Source organism: Budorcas taxicolor, chromosome 5, assembly GCF_023091745.1.
Source record: "Budorcas taxicolor isolate Tak-1 chromosome 5, Takin1.1, whole genome shotgun sequence".
NCBI classification, from domain to species: Eukaryota; Metazoa; Chordata; class Mammalia; order Artiodactyla; family Bovidae; genus Budorcas; species Budorcas taxicolor.
The window spans coordinates 120736143-120756881 of NC_068914.1; the positions used below are offsets into that span (position 1 = coordinate 120736143).

The 20739-nt window shown below is 39.4% G+C and overlaps 2 protein-coding genes across 5 annotated transcripts in view; one reads left to right on the forward strand and one right to left on the reverse strand.

Moving 5' to 3' along the window:
* The first annotated feature begins 328 nt into the window (after window positions 1–328).
* YARS2 (tyrosyl-tRNA synthetase 2) lies at window positions 329–10790 on the forward strand. Its single transcript, XM_052640970.1, has 5 exons — window positions 329–1110; window positions 2103–2270; window positions 9240–9395; window positions 9709–9879; window positions 10476–10790. Exons 1-5 carry the CDS (start codon window positions 329–331, stop codon window positions 10633–10635), a joined length of 1437 nt encoding a protein of 478 aa, XP_052496930.1. The 3' UTR covers window positions 10636–10790.
* A 1683-nt stretch (window positions 10791–12473) lies between these two features.
* Window positions 12474–20739, reverse strand: part of DNM1L (dynamin 1 like) — a 62791-nt gene continuing 54525 nt past the window's right edge. The window contains exons 13-20 of one of the 4 annotated variants that reach the window (XM_052641187.1): window positions 20073–20165; window positions 17652–17708; window positions 16930–17007; window positions 16581–16613; window positions 14445–14621; window positions 14181–14290; window positions 13892–14051; window positions 12474–13623 (exon numbers count right to left, since the gene is read on the reverse strand). In XM_052641187.1, the coding sequence (XP_052497147.1) occupies window positions 13567–13623; window positions 13892–14051; window positions 14181–14290; window positions 14445–14621; window positions 16581–16613; window positions 16930–17007; window positions 17652–17708; window positions 20073–20165 (765 nt within the window). In that variant the 3' untranslated portion in view covers window positions 12474–13566. The remainder of the gene's footprint in view (window positions 13624–13891; window positions 14052–14180; window positions 14291–14444; window positions 14622–16580; window positions 16614–16929; window positions 17008–17651; window positions 17709–20072; window positions 20166–20739) is intronic. The other 3 variants (XM_052641186.1, XM_052641188.1, XM_052641189.1) reach the window with 3 other exon arrangements.

Genomic DNA, 20739 nt, shown 5'->3' on the forward strand with positions numbered 1-20739 from the left:
AAACAAAAAATAATATTTTAGAACTCCCAGGTCTTAATTCTTAATCCTCACATCAGCTCTGTGAAGTAGGAACTATTATAAACACATCCACGTTACCAAGGAGGAAAATAAGGTCTACGGAATTTACGGTTCCCCGACTTTTAGCCGAAACCCCACCCAGGAAGTCAGAACTCCAAGGCTGAGGACATCAGTAACTAAGTAACAGCCTCGCCTCAGTTGGGCATGCGCAGAAACACACTAACCAATTCTGTAGGAATTTCAAGAGGCGGGAACTGAGGGGCGTGGTGGGCCTCTAAGGTCCCAGCATTCCCTTCGTGCCGCCGCCAAGATGGCGGCGCCCATGTTGCGGTGCATTTCCCGGAGTCCGTGGCTTGGTACCCAAGGCCTGTCAGGAGTCTTGCCCTTGGGGCTGCGTGAGGCCCACTCGGCCGCTCAGGGGTTGCTGGCGGTGCAGAAGGCTCGGGGTCTGTTCAAGGAATTCTTCCCCGACAGGGGTACAAAGACAGAGCTCCCAGAGCTCTTCGACCGCGGCACGGGAGGGAAATTTCCCCAGACCATCTACTGCGGCTTCGACCCCACGGCCGACTCGCTTCATGTCGGGCATCTGCTGGCGCTTTTGGGCCTTTTTCATTTCCAGCGAGCGGGCCACAACGTGATCGCGCTGGTGGGAGGCGCCACGGCGCGCCTGGGAGACCCAAGCGGTCGTACCAAGGAGCGCGAGGCGCTGGATGCGGAGCGCGTGCAAAGCAACGCCCGTGCCCTGGGTCAAGGGCTAAAGGCCCTGGCGGCTAATCACCAGCAGCTCTTTGCAAATGGGCGGACCTGGGGCAGTTTCACCGTGCTGGACAATTCGGCGTGGTACCAGAAGCAGGACCTGGTGGACTTCCTAGCGGCAGTGGGTGGCCACTTCCGCATGGGAACGCTGCTGAGCAGGCTGAGTGTGCAGGCTCGGCTCAAGAGCTCCGAAGGCATGAGTTTGGCCGAGTTTTTATACCAGGTGCTCCAGGCCTATGATTTCTACTACCTGTTCCAGCATTATGGATGCCGGGTCCAGCTGGGTGGATCAGATCAGCTGGGCAATATCATGTCTGGATACGAGTTCATCCACAAGTAAGCGCCTGTAGGCCGGGAGAAATCTCAGGTCAAATAAGTTACACACAAATAGCCTGTAATGCACTGTTAATATTGTGGAGTGACGCCCTTTGTTTCAGCCCTTTTATTTCCCCTGAGAGTCTAATGGGGTCAATTTTATATCACTGGCTAATGAGAACTAAAGTGCTGAATTAATGATATTAGGTATGAGATATATTCTAGAGCTCTGAAGGAAATAGACACCACTAGTCAGACACGACTGAGCAACTTCACTTTCACTTTCATGCATTGGAGAAGCAAATGGCAACCCACTCCAGTGTTCTTGCCTGGAGAATCCCAGGGACTGGTGGGCTGCCGTCTATGGGGTCACACAGAGTCGGACACGACTGAAGCGACTTAGCAGCAGCAGCCAGGATTCAGATTGTATCTGTTTGCTACTTCTAAGAAGCTTTTTCTGTGTTTCTAATTTGAAAGACTGTTTATAACCTGACCGTGACTGGGACACCTTGAGTAGTTTCTGCTTTTGCTCTGCACCTTCCTTGAAGCTAAGTGTTAGTCATTGGTTGGCATTTCGAAAAAAATGTTTTCAACACCAAATATTTGTGAATAATGTATCTTTAATGGCATTTTCTAGAGGGAGATGAAATACAGGGCTAGCTCATATGCTACTCATTTTAAAAATCCTCTAAAATACCTCTTTTAGTGTCTCTACCTGACCACACCTTTACCTAGTTTTCTCTCCTCTTCCCACCCAACCTTTAAAAATTTCTAGGCCCCAATTATGTGGCATTTCCCTTTGGCTTGCCCAGAGTCACTGGTTCAGTTGCAGTTCAGAATGACAAATGTCAAAATAGGGTGCTGTGAAAGCAGAAAGATGGACAAGAATCCTGGTTTAGAAGGTTAAGGAAGGTTTCTTGGAGCAAAAAACCACACTGAAATCTGAGAATGATTAGCAGAACCTGCCACCACTTGAGCTTGAAGCACATAATAAAGTTCTTCTTTATGCATAGGTTGACTGGAGAAGATGTGTTTGGAATCTCTGTTCCTCTAATTACAAGTACAACTGGAGCGAAACTGGGCAAGTCTGCTGGCAATGCTGTTTGGCTAAACAGAGATAAGACATCTCCATTTGAATTGTATCAGTTTTTTCTCAGGCAACCAGATGATTTGGTAGAAAGGTGAGTTCTTAATGTGTGCTGAGAAAAATTAAGTTCATTAAGCTCATGATACAATTTTAGTCATTGACTCTCTTTGCACCCTTCATCCCTTCATAGTTTCTTGGGGGTTTTTTTTTGTTTATTTTAACATAGATTCTATTTAAGGCAGTACATCACTGTAACATTGTAGTTAAACACTGTTGGTTAAAGCAGAAAACTACTGTGGCTGCTAAAAAAGTTAGAGCCAAGTTTGTGATCTACATCTAGCAGGTACTCAGGACATTATTCCTTGCATATTCTAGTTTTTTACTCCTTTCATCATAAACTTGACTTTTATTATACCATTGTCTCTAAAGCTCCTTTTCTTTAACATAAAAGAAGATCCTTTTTTTTTAAGTGATTTTTCTCATTGTTTCATAATATGTCAAACTCTTGGAGGAATATAAATTAATGAGAAATACACCTGCAACAAAAAAAAAGTGAATTTTTCCCAAAAAATGCCATCTGACATAATGATCATCAAAAATAATTTAGGAATAATTCTTAAAGTTTTTAAATATCTAAGACTTTACTACAGAACATGAAAAACCACTATTGAGTAGGAAAACAAAGTTCTCTCAGAGCATATCTTAAGGATTGCCAGAGGGGACCAACAGTGGGATTTGGGTGAGTGTATAATAGTTGGTATATAGGATATGAAGGCCCAAGAGGTGAGAATTAAGCAAGATGAGGGTCTGGAGCAAGAGTTCGGTCCATTTTGGGGACCAATTGCCTGAGAGTAATTTCAGGAGTGTCTCTTTAAGGAAGTTGATGATGCTCAGTGAGGCCAGGTGCCTGGGGCTATAACCTAGATGGAAATTCCAACAAATACTATGTTGGAAAGCCCATTGTTTAGTCTCTGGAGAGAGAAAGTGGGTCAGAGTCAGTAATGCCTGGCAATCCAAAGGGCACAAAAATAAATTTACTGAGGCAAGAGATTTCCATCATCCAGACAAGTCCTGTGACTGTGAAGGCGTATCTGGAGGCCCCAGGAGAAAAGGGAAGTGGCCAGTGAAATTGAATGCCAATGGGAACATGGTTGGTCTCCCCAGGGAATATGTCCCCATCTGAATATCCTCCATTGGTTTGGGAACAGAGACTACAGTCATCTGTTACAACTTTGGCTGTTGCTAAGATGATGGTGAGTCTGCTCACTAAAGCCCAAGCTGTCAAGGCCTGAATTCCTTAGTGACCCAAGGAATTGTGAGCCCATTTTTTTGAGCTGGTAGGGTGTGTGCTGGGTAGAGTGTGGTGGGCTTAGTACTGCAACAGTCTGCAGTACTGTTGAAATGGCTTCCAGCATAGCGCAGGTGGTGCTAGTATTCTTGCCAAGAGAATCCCTTAGACAGAGGAGTGGTGGGCTACAGTCCATAGGGTCGCAAAGAGTCAGACATGACTGAAACGACTTAGCACGCACACACAGAGCAGGTATTCTGAACAGAAACATGAGTAGCAATGATAGGAACTAGGGACTCCTTCCAGGTTTGGGCCAAATGGGCTTGTCTTATATGAGAAAATTGTCCCTTAGCCATTGGCCAGACCAAACCACGAGGTCATTAGCAGTAGCCCAGGAGTCTATGAAAATGTAGATCTGCCAACATTCTCTTTTTTTGGCTTACTAAGGGCTTCCCTGGCGGCTCAGCTGGTAAAGAATCCGCCTGCAGTGCAGGAGACCTGGGTTCGATCACTGGGTTGGGAAGATCCCCTGGAGAAGGGAACAGCTTCAGTCTTCAGGCTTGGAGAATTCCATGGACTGCATAGTCCATGGGGTTTGCAAAGAGCTGGACATGACTGAGTGACTTACACTTTCAAGGGCTAAGTGAACAGCTACAAGTTCTGCCAGTTGGGCTGAGTCAGGACTGCCTTCTTCAGCTAGAGAGGCTCCTGAGACCAGGGGGAATGCTGCAGTCCTCCAGCTAGCTGCAGTGCATACATACAGTGGTGGTGCTGCCATTGGTTAAGAATATGGACTCCCTGTCCATCTCAGACAGTTGGTCCCATGGGGCTCTCCAAGCAGCAGGAGCACCACTACCAACTCCAGAAGGCTCTTAGGTAAGGAGCTGATCATGAGGGAAGCTCCATTCTCCTGTCATTTTTAAAGGCTTTGATATCCAGGTTAGCCCTCTCCTGAAGGTACCATTTTCATTTTACCAAGGAGGCATCTCTAACCCAGGGCATTAGGTGGTTGTATTGGTTGGGGGCTGTTTAGGGCCTCAGTTTCTAAAAGATCCTGGTAGAATCCTTTGGGGTTAGCCATCTAATCCAAAATCCATAGGAAATCAAGTAGACTTATATTTGGTCCAGAGAATCCAAGGAGACATAATCAGATATGGTCAAGTACTGACTTTGGAATGTGGAGCCAGATGGAACTAAAGGTAGGGCTCATTGGCCTGCCTGCTGGGCAGCTTCCCAAATGTATTGTTGGGCTTGCCCCAGTGAAAGGCGGCGCCTTGCATGTGATTGTGGCAAAGAATTGGTAAGAGGTGAGGGATGTGTTGCCTCCAGAACATGAAAAGGCCTAGTACACGTTGTACCTGAGTGCACTGGTGGTTTAATGATGAGTGATTTCCTCCATGTCTAGGAACCCTGTCATTGCTCTCCAGTGCCCTTTGAATGGTTTTGACAGACCCAGTACAATGCACAAGCATTACCCCATGACTAGACAGAACACCTTGTAAGAAGAATTCTCTGGACTTAGGGTCAAAGAGACTCAAGGTTAGAATGAAGAGGGGGTCATTTAAGTCACTCTGGTCATAGACATGATAAACCAATTGGACCATGCCAGTTTTGCAGAGCAGGAGACAGGCCTCTAACAGTAATCACTGTGGTGGAAGGATGGGCCCAGAGTCAGGCAGTAAATGTCCAAATGAGGCAAGGGAGGGCCCTGGTACGAATACTGGTGGGTCTAGGATCATCTGCCTTCCTTTCTTCTCCCTCTTCATCCTCACTGGAGGCCTATAACCCTGTCAGCCTTTCCAGTGGTGGCAGGGGTATCTTATGAGGCATGTTGCTTTATTCTGTCCCATTCAGGGGAAATCTGAGGGGACTCAAAATCTTCGTTTTCTTAGAGGAAGGAAACATATATCCTGGACAGATAGATCTCTGAGAAGGTTGTAGATTCTAGGATCTTTAGATACCAGCCAGCTGATGCATTTCAGCAGCCATGAGTAACAATTTAGGTTCTAAAAACCTGCAATTGCCAATCAACTTCTTCCTTTTCTTCCTTATGCACAGAATTTCAGTTAAGGTGTAATGTTTGATCTGTTTTTACTTCCTGTTTCTCATAATCTTACATGTCGTCACCAGAAAGTTTGTGGAAGACATCCCCATGAGCCTTCTTCATAGGTGGCTGCCTCCCTTTTCAGGGTGTTGCAGTCATCCTCCCCAGTACTGGGCTCTCCCTCCAATGGCAGGTTACCATAGGGTCTTTGGGAAAGCCCTCGGCCTCTAGAGCATAACACTAGCGCCTTGGCATATTGGTACCCAGCAGCAGTAAGCAACACCCAGGAAGCCTCCATAGGGGTTCTGATTTATCAAGGAGCTGCTGTACCTCCTCAGGGGTCTTACAAGGCATTGGCACAAGACGTTCTGAGCGTTTGTATTTATCCGTTGTTCAACAACATCACACCTGATACTGAACCCATGGTATCCCATTGGGTTTGGGGGACAGAGGAACAGCACACCTCAGCTGTATTTCTCTTTCTTTGCTCTGCTATTATCCTGTTGCAAGGTTGTTCCATTCGTCCAGGTTAGGAAGTATAGTCCCAGTATGACTCACTCACAGGGCAGGTCTCTTTCCTCCGTACGTATGTGAGTATCCTTTCCTTTGCCTTGCACTCAGAGCCTCAGTTTGGGCAGTGATAATAGCCTTGGGATCCCTTCCACCCTCCTGAGCTCTCCTTACCCTGAGATGTAAAGGATCTTCATGTACATTAGTAGTCAATCAAGGCTTTTCTAATTAGTGATCTGATCATCTCATTAGAGGATACGACTTTGACTGTTGATCCCAATACTGCAGATATTGTTGAATTGTGGCAGCAGTGACATTTTGGGATGAATACTGAGGTAACATGAGGTAATATGCAAACGACATAGCATTATGGACCTCCAGCATACATTGCTACCCTTGCAAACGTTTTATCCATCTGGGTTAGCCACTTAGTAAACTAGTCAAAGCTAAATGGCAGTCATGCAGTCCTGCCAACTATTCTTTTGCCAGTTATGTGGGCCTCAACCTGTTGGTAGTGTTACCATCAGCTAGAAATGCCTGGTTGGGGCAGGGGGCGGCCCTCACCTGGGCCCATACTACTTGTGGGACATTTCCTTGGCCAGAGCCAAACTTGTGACTAGACTAGACTTGTGGTCCTTATTAAAATGACTATAAGAAATGCCTCAGCAACAATCATCAGGGAACCTTAAAAAATAAAATGTATTACTTAGTTTCTGAAGGGCACAGGCACACAGTGAGTCAACGATAGAAAGGGAGGGAGGACTGACCCAGGGGTCTGCCTTTATTGGGGTGCCTAGGAGAAGGCAATGGCAACCCACTCCAGTACTCTTGCCTCAAAAATCCCATGGATGGAGAAGCCTGGTAGGCTGTAGTCCATGGGGTCACGAAGAGTCGGACACTTACTGAGCGACTTCACTTTCACTTTTCACTTTTCATGCATTGGAGAAGGAAATGGCAACCCACTCCAGTGTTCTTGCCTAGAGAATCCCAGGGACTGCAGAGCCTGGTGGGCTGCCATCTGTGGGGTCTCACAGAGTCGGACACGACTGAAGAGACTTAGCAGCAGCAGCAGCAGGATTCTGCAGGTTCACTCTTCACTGGCTAATTTAAAACAGGGAAAACTAGGGAGTGGGAAGGCTGGAGAGGGGTCATTCAGGCAGTCAGTTATCTCAGTTCCCCAGGGTTTTCTAAAAGGGGATTTTCATCAGTGGGGGTAGCCTGGCTCCTTACCTAGTTGGTGGGTGAACTCTGGGAGTTGGTGATGGACAGGGAGGCCTGGCGTGCTGTGGTTCATGGGGTCGCAGAGTCGGACACGACTGAGCGACTGAACTGAACTGTTGTTTATTTGAGAACAGTGTCTTTGAAATGGATACTTTAGCAGGAAGCAGTCAGAAGCTTAATGTCAAGCACTTACATTATACATATAGAACCACTTGGGAAAATGTGTGGCTGTACCTACTCAGTAGAATATATTTATGACTTGTGTTAATACCAGCAGTCCCTCCCCTGGGCACATCCCTGACAGATTTATGCACCAAGAGAAATACATGGGAATAGTCGTAGCAGTACTATTAACTACTGTCCAGGAGTAGGAACAACACAAAATATCCACACCAAAATAAATATATTGTGAACTATTTTTAATGTGGAATGCTGTATTCAGCAGCTGTACACACAGCAACATGGGTGCATTGCCAACATCACGATGTGCCAGTGAGTAAAGTCACTCAGTTGTGTCCAACTTTTTGCAACCCCATGAATTGTAGCCTACCAGGCTCCTCCGTCCATGGGATTTTCCAAAGTACTGGAGTGAGTTGCCATTTCTTTCTCCAGAGGATCTTTCTGACCCAGGGATCAATCCCAAGTCTCCTGCATTGTAGGCAAACACTTTACCATCTGAGCCACCAAGGAAATCTGATGTGCCAGAGTAGTCAAAAAAAAATATGTTCTGTATGATTCTGTTTATATAAAGTCTAAAAAGAGGCAAAACTAAGTGACGCTGCTTAGGGAGGCATACTGAGATGGTAAAAATATAAACAAGGTCGTGACTACCATCAAAGTCGGGGGAGTGGTCACCTTGAAGTGTGAGGGGACGTGATGCAATTGTGCTTCCTTGGGTAGGAGCACTGTTGTATATGTGTTATTGTTGTTCAGTTGCAAAGTCGTGTCTGACTCTTTGCAGCCCTGTGAATGTAGCACGCCAGGCTTTCCTGCCCTTCACCATCTCCTGGAGTTTGCTCAGACTTACGTCCATTGAGTCAGTGATGCCATCTAACCACCTCATCCTGTGTTGCCTCCTTCTCCTCCTTCCCTCAATCTTTCCCAACATCAGGGTCTTTTGCAAAGAGTTTGCTCTTTGCATCAGGTATTGGAGCTTCAGCATCAGTCCTTCCAATGAATATTCAGGGTTTTCCTTTAGGATTGACTGGTTTGATCTCCTTTCTGTCCAAGGGACTCTCAAGAGTCTTCTCCAGCACAATTTCAAAGTATCTATTCTTCTGTGCTTAGCCTTTATGGTCCAACTCTCAACAGCCTACATGACTACTGGGAAAACCACAGCTTTGACTATACAGATTTTTGTAGGCAAGTGATGTCTTTGCTTTTAATATGCTATCTAGGTTTAATACGCTGTCATAGCTTTTCTTCCAAGGAGCAAGTGTCTTTTAAACTTCATGACTGCAGTCACCATCTGCAGTGATTTTGGAGCCCAAGAAAATAGTTTGTCACTGTTTCCATTGTTTCCACATCTATCTGCCATGAAGATGGGACCGGTTGCCATGATCTTCGTTTTTTGAAAGCTGAGTTTTAAGCCAGCTTTTTCACTCTTTTTTCACCCTCGTCAAGAAGCTCTTCAGTTCCTCTTCACTTTCTGCCATTAGGGTGGTATCATCTGCATATCTGAGGTTGTTATTTCTCCCAGCAATCTTGATTCCGGCTGGTGAGTCATCCAGCTGAGCATTTTTAATGATGTCTCTGAAGCAAGAAGAATATATATATGATGGGGATGGGGTCATCTGTATCTGGACTGTTACTTTTAAAAAGAAAGTATCTGAAACAAAGATGGCAAAATTAAATCTTCAGTTGGGGTGATGTTGTATTATTGTCATATTTTTGGTACATTTCTGCATGTTATATTCCGTAATCTAAAACAGAGGGGGGAGATAAAAACTAGGTATGTTATATAACTCTAACAGGCTTTTTTTTTTTTTTTCACCCCAAAGATACCTGAAGCTCTTCACTTTTCTGCCTCTTCCAGAGATTGACCACATCATGCAGCTGCATGTCACAGAGCCAGAAAAGCGGGGTCCTCAGAAGCGACTTGCTGCGGAAGTAACAAAGCTTGTTCATGGACAAGAAGGGCTGGCCTCTGCTAAAAGGTGACCTTGTAGAATAAAGATCACTTGATTAATTAGTTAAGAGACTGCAGAACATTTGGAGCCACTGTTTTAAGAGCTACCTTTTACCACTAACGAGGACTGTCAGTGTTAACCAGTTTAAAATACTAGCCTTCGTTTACTAGGAAAAAAGATTGTCCTGAATTAAGCTTATAAATTATATAAGATAAATGTTGCTATTTGAAAAACTTCCCATCTGGAATATAATGGGTACTTCATAACTGGTTATCAGGTAGTAGAACACGTATCTGTATAAGCTGTCAATGTGATGTGGTTCTCAAAACGTGTTTTCCAGGTGTACACAAGCCCTTTATCACAGCAGCATAGATGTGCTGGAAGTCATGTCTGATCAAGAGTTAAAAGAATTGTTTAAAGAAGCTTCATTTTCTGAATTAGTTCTTGACCCTGGAACAAGCGTCCTAGATACGTGCCGCAAAGCAAATGCCATTCCAGATGGTCCCCGAGGGTAAGGTTATTTAACTTTTAGGTTCCCAGTTATATCTCATAGCATGTGTTTCCAGAGATGGTGTTTCCCTGATAATGGCAATCTCATTCCTTATAGATGTTAGGTTAGTCTGAGAATAAAGTGAAAACTGAGAGTACTTACTGCTGAAAATAACTTAAATTTTCTGTACAGTATTACTGCACTCTTATTAAGTCTAACCTGGTAAGTTTTCTCCCCAGCATTAGAGAATTGGTTTAAGGAACCACAATTGCTGGGATCACTTGGCTCAGGGAGAGTCAGTTGAGAAGATCACAAGATCAGAGGCCCTAAGTACACAGATTCACACAGGCCCTCTCATACTCAGTCTGTGTCATCTTTACTTGAGGGGCGTAGTGGGGTTGCTCAGCTTGTTGTAAAATTTTAGTTGAATTTCTTCCATCTGTTCCTTTAAAAGAACTAAAGGGGAGGCAGAATCTAGCAAATATGAAGATAACAATTCAGTGCTAAATGGTTTCAATTAGCCTTTGAAATTTAGGTGAAATAATGATATATGTGTATTGTTGAGAGTGGTCAACAATAATCAGATTTATCTAGTTACTAAACATTTCTATTTTTAGGTATCGGATGATTACAGAAGGTGGAGTCAGTATAAATCACAGACAAGTAACAAATCCTGAGAGTGTTCTAGTTGTTGGACAACATATTCTTAAGAATGGACTTTCATTACTTAAAATAGGAAAAAGGAACTTCTACATTATAAAATGGCTTCGGCTATGATGAAAACTCCTTCTGGTGTTGAAACATCCATCATTCATTATCAAGATATACAAATTTATATCTTCACTTACGCAACTCAAAACAAATACTCGAGTATATTCTAGGCCTCAGTGTGAGTAATTTCATTGTTCATACAGGTTGGTTAAGTTTGTGGAATATTTTATTTCCTGATCCTTAAATATTAAAGACTAACACAGAAAAGCATGATTTCTAGGTTTAATCTCTTTTAATAATTATGCTTCATGAAAAACTAAATACTAAGTTTCCTATCCTGTCCTTGCTCTTGTATCAGGTAAATATATCATTGGATTTTTCTGATTGTTGTTCAAGAAGCAAATTCTATAAAAAAAGAGAAATGTTAGAGGAAGCCATAAACAGCATTAGAAATTACAGTAGAAATCGTTTCTTTTTGAAGAAAAATCAGCACATGACTTTTCAGAAAGTTTATAATTCAGTGTTCCAGTCGCCTGTGTTTCCATGAAATTACATTTACTCATTAGCCTTGTTTTAACTCAGTAAAAAAGGTGAGAATGTCTTATAAATTTGTCAACTTCTAAATTAGTCTTTAAGTTTCAACTTCTGTCCCCAAGCAGATTGCAGCTTGAGATGAACCAAAAAGTTAAGTAAACAACATGATAAAATAGAGGCAACAAGATAAAACAGTGGATACACTATTATCATACACTATTATATGAGTGGAATCACTCATATCCAAACATATGAGAATATCAAGATATTCCACGAAGGGAAGTTTTCAGGTCAAATTTAAAGGATCTGGAATCAAGATTTAGTCAAATTAAGCTCTACATTCTTTAGGCAAGTTGATTCTTTAGAACTGTTTGCAATATCTAAAAAATCAGATCATTGATTTTTCTTGATTTCCTTAATTTCACTTGATCACTTGAGGATCAAGTAAAACACACACATACACACAAAATGGTTAACAATCAGGTTTGTTCTAAAAAATCTTACAAGCAGCAAAGCATGGCTTTAGAATTCAAATTCTAACTATTTACTACCTGGATTATTTGGAGCAAGTCATCTTCATATGCAAAAAAATGGAGATGTATTATAATTAAACCTCAGTCAATTATAAAAAGAAAAAAGTCATTAAACTTTTATATAGAATAAGCTATATTGCTATGTTCCAGAGTAGATTTGCATGTACTCTTCTGGGAGTAGTTAGGAAGAATTCACTTATTGACAAGCTTTTAATGTCACTTCATACTAGCAACTTTATTTACAAAGTAAGAACATACAGGTATCCATTGTAAGTCAGAGATCATCTCTACATTTCAGAACTTCACTCGGTTTAAGGGCCAACAAAAGGAGGTTTCCTCTTTCTGTACCTATCTTGCCTGTTTTTCTTTGCACATGGTGTGTAGTACTAACAAGTGCATTACCATAGCAGGTAATGTTTTCAATTTGAAGTTTGCTGGAAAAAGGTGCATTATAAGGTTCAGTCCCCCTTTACAAATTAAAAGTTAGACTAGAATGGTAATCATCTGATCTATCTCAAATACATGAATCGTGGATGGCTATAATTTCAAACTAATATTTAATAATGGCACAGTGATTTTAAAGTATGCTAATAAACATTTTGGAAGCATGTATTCTATGAAGATGGTACTGCAAACAGATTCATAGTCCTGTATCATCAGACTGAATCTGTTATGTTTGAGATCAGTTGCTGATCTTGTTTCTCAGTACAGTGAGTATCATTCATATGTTCCTGCCAGTATTTCTTCATAAATGTCATAACATAAAAATAATATCTGAAATATATAATTCATCTTAAAATTTATTATGTAATTCATATCAAGAATAATCTGGGGAATTCTGGTAAAATGTGTTCTAAACCTCACTCCCAACCCTCTGAGAGCATTTAGGAGTATGTGTGTGTCAGGATGTTTTTCTGTGAATAATAAAGCCCCATCATTATTTTCGTACCTTTATTCTAATCTACTTTGTTGGTGTGAAGCAAAAGTAATAACTATTACCAACTAATCCTTAGAGAAACTTAGAGAAAGAAGATACACTTAAAATCAGTACAGTATTTGGTTCTAAGACCCTCCTCCAGGTGAATCTTGAAGTGTGGTCTGTGGGATCCAATTTATAGATGGATTACTGGATTACTACTACTATATTTGAAAGCCAAGGAGAATTTACTAGTTCTAAAAACTAAGAGGAAATGGTCATGACCAAGTCTTACTAGATAATCAAGGCTAGATGGCTGTTCTTAATGCAGTAAAACATAATTCATGCTTCCAAGTTGAAGTAAGATCAAAGGAATTTTAATTTTTAATGCACCAGGGGAAAGTGGACCCAGAAGTGGAAGGACAGTAGCTACACATTATGCACATCACATCACTGTCAGTGTTACAGATCCTCTCATGTGTTCAGCTTTCTTACAGACACATCAAAGGTTGCAGAGAAGCTCAATAAAACTAAATCAAAAGATAATTGGAACTGTGACTACGTGAGTAACTTGTCAACTCATCTCTTTCCAAAGCCAGGTCGGTTTATATAGTGCATGCATCATAGTCGTATGAAATGGTGTCTTGGTGCATTCTTCTCGAAGGGCTGTGGCAGCAGCTTTAGGACTACTAGCAGATCACACAGGTCATCTTATTCACAGACAAACTGCTTGTACAACTAGAACTATTAATGGTTCCTTTTAAGTTCAAATGAAACTGTCACAAGACAGACTTGATGTATTTTATATATACTAGGAAATTTTAGAAATAGCCATTTATTATTTGGATTAAATGTGTGATTTGTTCTGGAATACAGAGTACAATTTTCAGTTTATAGCCAGTCTTCACATGAGCAGATTCCTATCACTGCAAGACACAGGAGTTCATAAATAAAATTCTACTCAAGTAGGCAGGACTAACAAGTCAACAAAATTTCAGGATTACATAGTTCTCTTCACCAAAGATGAGTCTCTCGGATTTCAGCAATAATTTGACTGGCTCCTTGTAATGCCTGCATTAAAGAAGATGATAAAAATTGTAAATGTTTAAATTATACTACCAAAGAATCTGAATTAATATAGGATAATCTCTCCACCTTATATGTGGTTGATTCATATCTTCTCTGAAATTTGAATCGAATAAAGTGCCAACAGAGTAATATTTAGGCATCATACAAAGACTATATATATATATATATATATATATCTGCAAGCATTTTAAATAATAAATGTTTATACCTACAACCCAAATAAGAAAATTTTTTTTAATTCCCAGTTTACCTTTAGCATATCAGCTGCTTCTTTCCTACGCTGTGCCATGTCCTCGGATTCAGTCAGAAGATCATCCAGTAAGGATGATTTATACAGCTGTCCTACTAACTCACTCTGAAGAGTATCTTTCACATGATTAACCAAAAAATGCATTACTGCCTTTGGCACACTGCAAAACAATCAAATAATCCATTTCTTTGAGAATAAAAACCTAAATTTTTAAAAATACATATATTTTCAAAATGATTAAGAAATTATCCAGCAGTATTCTAGTCTGATTTATATACATAATACTAACCTGTCTTGAATATTCTTTCTGACAATAAGAAAATATGATTTGATGAGTCGCTCAATAACTTCACAGTCTCGCTGTTCACGGGCAGATAGTTTTCGTGCAACAGGAACTGGCTAAATTGGGTGAGGGGGAGAACAAATTCACTGCTGTGCCATTTTGAAATGACAACACGTAACAGTACGTCTTTGAGATACCAGTTCCTTCTGTCTTTTAAAATGCTTTCTTGGTAATTTGGTTCTTTGTCCTCAACCAAACTCTACAGCTTACCACATCCAGCAAATTCACAGCGTGGCCTTTTTGTGGACTGGCTGGCATAATTGGAATTGGTTTTGATTTTTCCTCAGCTAGTAACTCCTCAGCTTTTGAAGTTTTCAGCATCCCTCTCCAGTTGCCTGTTGTTGGTTCTTGAACAGCATCTCCAACCCCACCACCTCCAGATGCAACCTGAAAAAAACGTTCCAAGACCTGTACCAACCATATCAAACTGGCATTATCTAAACAAAGTTAATTTTTTTTTTATAAGAGTCAAGGAGAATACCCATCTAGTACCCATCTGGAGTTTAATCTATTCAGAGATAGCAGGGTCTGAAAGAGATGGTGACTGGCATGGGCGACTGGAACCCTGAGCTGTCTAAGTAACAGGTTCTGTTCTAAACTGCTGGCAAGGCCTCAGCCAGGATATCTTAAATTCCTTTTTTATTACTTGTTAACTTTTCGAAGTTTTTCCTCCTCTCCAACCTCTAACACTAGAGATTGTGGAGAAAATATGAGCTAGCCTTTACAACAAGACTGCCATTAAAAGCACAAGGAAAGCCAAAACTGCTATTCACATTATTTCTTCAAAGTAACTTTAAACACTGTTGAACTGTGATCTGTCTGAAAGTTCAATGAACTCATGTCTCCAAAAGTTAAGACTTTATATATTTCTCAAGTCAGTTTATGTTCCTTATGGTCACAGGATAAAAGTAGGAATCCTTTAATTAATAGAAACAAGAACACACTCATGATTTTATGAGCTTGCATGCATGCTTGTGTGTGTGTGTGTGTGAAGTTGTGTCCAGCTCTTTGTGACGCCATGGACGATTGCCCACCAGGCTCCTCTGTCCATGGGATTCTCTAGGCAAGAAGACTGGAGTGGGTTGCCATTTCCTCCGCCAGGGGATCTTACCGACCCAGGGATCAAACCCGCGTATCCTACATTGGCAGGTGGATTCTTTACCACGGAGCCACCTGGAAGGCCCAATAATGACATTAAGCTGCCTAAAATGTGCAATATGACAAACCCATGAGAAAGGATCTGCTAAAAGAAATCTAGTGTTGTCATTAATCACAAGTGCTTTCGCACCTTCTTTTTTAGGATATCTGTTAGTCTTGATTTATAAAAGAGAAATGACTGTTTAAGGTAACAGGGAGCACTAATTTACCAATATTTAAGACATGTTTTTAGATATTCTTTAAGATTTTATAATCTAAAATGAAGATAAAATGGCATTCAGAATTATAGAAATAAAAATGACTATATAAATTTAACAATGTTATAGCAATTGTTAAATGTTTTTTGTATCATACTAATTCAAAACACTACCCAAAATTTGTCTCTAAAATATGTATTAAAGATGATGTTTATCAATATATAGGTGGAATATTTATATACTACTTTTTAAATGAGTAATTGTATTTCTAAATGCCCGTTAACTACACATTAGTGATAGATCTACATATGAAATCTTAAGGAGAGAGTGAGCAAATTCAAGGTGAAGCCATGAGTAAAATAAAAAGCAGTGATTTAAATGGTTCTCTTAAAATCTTAGTATAGTGGGCTGAGAGAAGATAAGACATTTAATTATAAGGTTTTATCTGAGGTTCAGAATCTTAAACCTGGACAATAAATAAGGAAAGGAGCTGAATGGCAAAAATAAAAATAAGAATGGGTCTGAATAACTTAAAGATTATTTTATCAAGAACTGGCAACAGTCTCAAACTCTCACAGTCCCCCTGTATGCTCTGAATTTGCTTAAGCTGTTGAGGCACATGTGAAGCTACATATTTAGGGTGACAAGTGCATAAGAAAGAAGTGACAAGTGCATAAGAAAGCATAAGAAGCCTAAGAGGACTATCAGCACTGGACAGATCTCAGAACCTTTAAAGAGGAAAAGTCCAAAAGTACAATTTTCATCTCCAGAATTTTAATTTCCTACCAAAATATTAAATTCAACACTATTCTTGAAGGTAATAGAAAATGGTGGGAAAGGCTGTTATTATTTAAAACAATGTTAAAACTAGAATTAATACCATCTTAGAAGTTAGTTGAATAAGAGAAACAATAAACATAACAAAGACAATGAAGACAAGTGTTTCTGAAAACCAGGGGTACCAACATTTTCATTGTGAAGCAAGACTCACATTTTTAGTTTCTCTTCTGCTGTCCTGAATTAACTGTTAAAAGATATGTTAAAACATGCAGTTTAACAACCAAAATTTAAATACCAATGGCTTGAAATTCAAAAAGTGCAGGATAATTTCCTCTTTAAATTCTTTTCTGTGTGCATCTTCTGTATTGCAAGCAAAAGCATAGTAACAAATTTATGTTGTGAAGTGTACACTGTTAAACGACTTAAAAATCTCTATCAGACTAAAATTTGATCTTAGCATAATATCCCATATTAATATTCTGCTAGTCAGTGTATTGTTTCCAGATGATTATGTTGCACCAAATTAGGCATGCAGGCTTAGATTAAGAATCAGAACAGACCTTGCCATCAGCCTCAGCAGAAGCAGCAGGGGAGGGCTCCTGGGAGGCAGGTGCCAAAGCACTTGGAACTTTAGAAGACTAAAGGCAAAAAATTCAGGGAAAAAAAAAAAAATCAAGGATGCCAAAAATGCATTTAGAAACAGTCTATAAATACGAATTTTCCCCATGAAAAACAAAAATGGGACATATTGTTTATTTTGCCTTCTTTCCTGTACTATTGTCACTGTTGTCACCTTTGTTTAAGGCTTTCTTCAGATGAATTCCTAAGAAAAGTTCAAATCCAAAAGCTTCATTTTGATTTTTACAAGCTGATCTTTTCTGGTAAAGAATTCAAGGTAACAGATTTTTACACAAAAACTGTAATATATGCAACTATTACAGGCAGCTAAAACCTGGTATGCACATATTGTCATCTTCCCTCTCCAAAAAAACCTCTTTGTTATAATAAAGTCATTAGTCATTTCAACTAATTTTACAAAGTTGACAGTCACTGAATTCTTCAAAAAGTCTTGATACTTAAAATCCATCTTTAAGCATTTATTCCAATGTATTAAAAATATTTTATCTTTAAATTACTCAAAGCCTGTTCTGAAACTTGCATACCTTTACTCAAAAATGCCAATGGAATATTAAAGTGAGAAGAAAAAATTACTCCTAGAGCTGAGGCTCACCAGTCCATCTCTGCATATTGGTTGGGAATATGCTTTAAAAACGTTTTTTACCTTGTCTCGTGATACAGCTGAAGGCAATTCTCTTGCTAGCCTGTTTCTCCTTTGTTCCTATGAAACACAAGCAAGCATAAGATTCATAATTATCAGAACATAAGAGATGTAAACTACTAAAAAAAATGTTCAGCTTAGTTGAAAAGTATAGAATAACTAACAGTATATCCTCCCACTGTTGAGACTCATGCCATAATTATATTTTAAAACAAACAAGAAATCATTTAACCCAATGCTTCTTAATTTTTTTTCTGCCCCAACATACCTGAAGGATAAATACAACATCAGTAATAGTGGCTTCCTGTACCAAGAATTCTCAAGGGAGGGGCAGTGGACCAGCATCATCTCTGACTTTCCCACTAAGTTAAGAATCACTGATTTAAACTATTCCCACATAAAAGTGTACATAAGCCTTCAACATACCATATAGAATCTGAAGTACACAGATCACAGAAAACTTAAGCAAAGCCTTTAAAAATCTCTCTAACCTGCTGACATTTCTGTTACTTTCACACAATTCTCACAAAACAATAAGAAATATCTATAAGAATGTTCTGCTTTCTTAGTGTTAGAAACTGACAGTCTGTTCTACAACCTGGGTAACTTAACAGACTGATCACCTGCCACTCTTCTAATTTGTTGCCATCATCAATGTATTTCTGGTACCAAACTAAAGAAACTGTAAATTCAAACCAATAGTACCTACTGTATGTCAAGCACCATAATAGGTGCAAGACTATGAAAATATAGAAGGACGAAGGTGTTAATACTGGCTCACAAGCAGCATCAAATACAGCAGAAAAACATTTAAGTTAAATGCGGTCAAAACGCTCCTGAGTAGAAAGCATTTAGTGAACACTCAGACTTGCAAAAAAGGTGTAAGTTAACAAAGTTTCACAATGATGTTTTTGGGTAAGAAAATTTTGTAACAAATTATACTAACTGTTCACTATAAAAAACAGCAAATGATAAAAATACATGGATTTTTAGCAATTTTCAGAATTACAAGTTAGCTTTAAATGTACATTTTGAAGAAGGACACAAAGCAAAAGGCAGAGGAATCAAGAGACCAGAAATTTTCATGCTAGTCTATTACCAACCATTACCAACCAATTATGACCTTAGCCGGCCCCTCAGCCCCGGTTTCCTAGTCTATTAACATTACCTTTATAAGGTTGCTCTAAAGATTAAATGAGAGTATCTATGTGTTCGTTCTGACACATAGTCATTAAAATCAGAGACATTCACTTGTAAGAAAAATACTGATCTGAAATCATATCATAAATGACCTTGTCAGTATTAGAAAAACTGTTTCAGACACAAATTTTCCTTGAAGGTTTCCATGTTACAAGAACTTAACTATCTTAAGTAACTCCTATCTTAAAGAGAGTGCCTACATGCCAATTTTTAACATGATAACTGTTATATAATCCACTTAAGTGTTTTAAAGTGCCTTACTTATATATGTTTTGGAATTTTTTCTGGCCATGCTACCCAGCTTGCAAGATCTTAGTTCTTCAATCAGAGATTGAAGCTGGGCCACAGCAATTCTCTGGAATTTTTTCTGACAATAGAAGTTACCTCAACTATGCAGCTAAAAAACAGTTCCCTGTACCTGTTAAAGAGAAGGTGCTTTTCCCCTCTAACAGTGTCCAGCAAAATAAGCAGTAAAGTAATAGCTGTTATCAGCTGTGGGTCTTGGGTTCTTCATCTTTTTAACTAAAAGATCCCTTGCAGTTCCCAAATTCCATGTTTACGATTTTCTCTCCACCCATGTGCATAAGAGAAAATTTGATACAGAAGAGAGACAGGTCTTCCTGGACTACGAAACAACAGAAAATTTTACTGTTTTGTATAAAAATGGCAGAGAAAAAAATGCATCCAGATAAATCATTCTATCCATCAGCCTTGGCTCCTTCTGAGTTCTTATGCAACCTACAACATTAACCTCAAACGGAAAAAAGAAAGGATCCATGAAACGCAGCAACCACAGGAGTGGCGAAACAGTACTGTTTTTCCAAATACACTATAATTTAGGTAATTCTTGGATTGTTTCCTTCAAAGCTTTCAGAATCAAGTAAAAACAAGTTTAAACATCCACTGTTTACATACTTCAGTCTAATAAACTGCAACAACAGTTAACTGAAATGGAACCAGGCAGTCCTTCAAATACAAATACCAGATCAATGAGCCCCAGATCCTCTCTGAGTTAGTTTCATAGGCAGAAAATAAGAACGATGCCTCCAGGTGGTTTTGAGGATTAAATTTAAGAAAGCAATGTAATGCCCTCAGCATAATTCTTGGAATGTGACAATAATAAATTACATAAATGTCTTATAGTTATTCCTTGCTCAGTAAATTTGATATAATTGATCTAAAACAGATTTTCTCTCTCAAAAAACAAATTCAAATTGTATTTACCTCTATATTGTTGTTCATTAACCCACAAGCATCAGCAAAGTCTGGATGTTTTGTGTTGATATAAGCCAATTCAATTGCCACTAAGTTATGGACCTAGAAAAAAATAAAATTAGGTTATATACAATATTATGCCAACCTAATTTTAATTCAGGAAGCATATAAACTTATTTAACAGATAAATTCTGAAAGACCGTACAGGAAACATGCCTAAATAAATATTTGATAATTATACTCCAACTGATAAATCTTATACCAAATAATAATTTGCTCTCTCTTTTAAATTATTTATATTTCAGCATCTAAGACTGCATTTCTGACATTGAAGTAGATGGAATTATACTGTTAGGGGGAAAAAAGTTATCTACTTGATGCATGTGTAACTTCAAGCAACTTTCCTATATAAAAACCTTAGATCATCCACTATTCCATGTCAAAAGTTCAGGTTCAATAATAAAACATTACAGAATCAGATATAAGGTAAAGATGTTAACTTTACTTGGGTAAAGGATACATTTAAAGCCCTGAGCTAACCTAATTGATTAGCCCTAATTATGAAGCACCTAGTTTAAATATATGTAGTTCAAAATCCTAATTGGGACAATAATCAAAAAGGAAAGTTGAAATTAATTACTCTAGCATTATAGAGAGATTAAACTAACTCCTTCAT

Coding starts and splice junctions, on each gene's coding strand:
- YARS2 (XM_052640970.1), top strand. CDS start 329: ATGGCGGCGCCCATGTTGCGGTGCATTTCCCGGAGTCCGTGGCTTGGT. Junction 2,271..9,239: donor CCAGATGATTTGGTAGAAAG/GTGAGTTCTTAA, acceptor TTCACCCCAAAG/ATACCTGAAGCTCTTCACTT. Junction 9,396..9,708: donor GGGCTGGCCTCTGCTAAAAG/GTGACCTTGTAG, acceptor CGTGTTTTCCAG/GTGTACACAAGCCCTTTATC.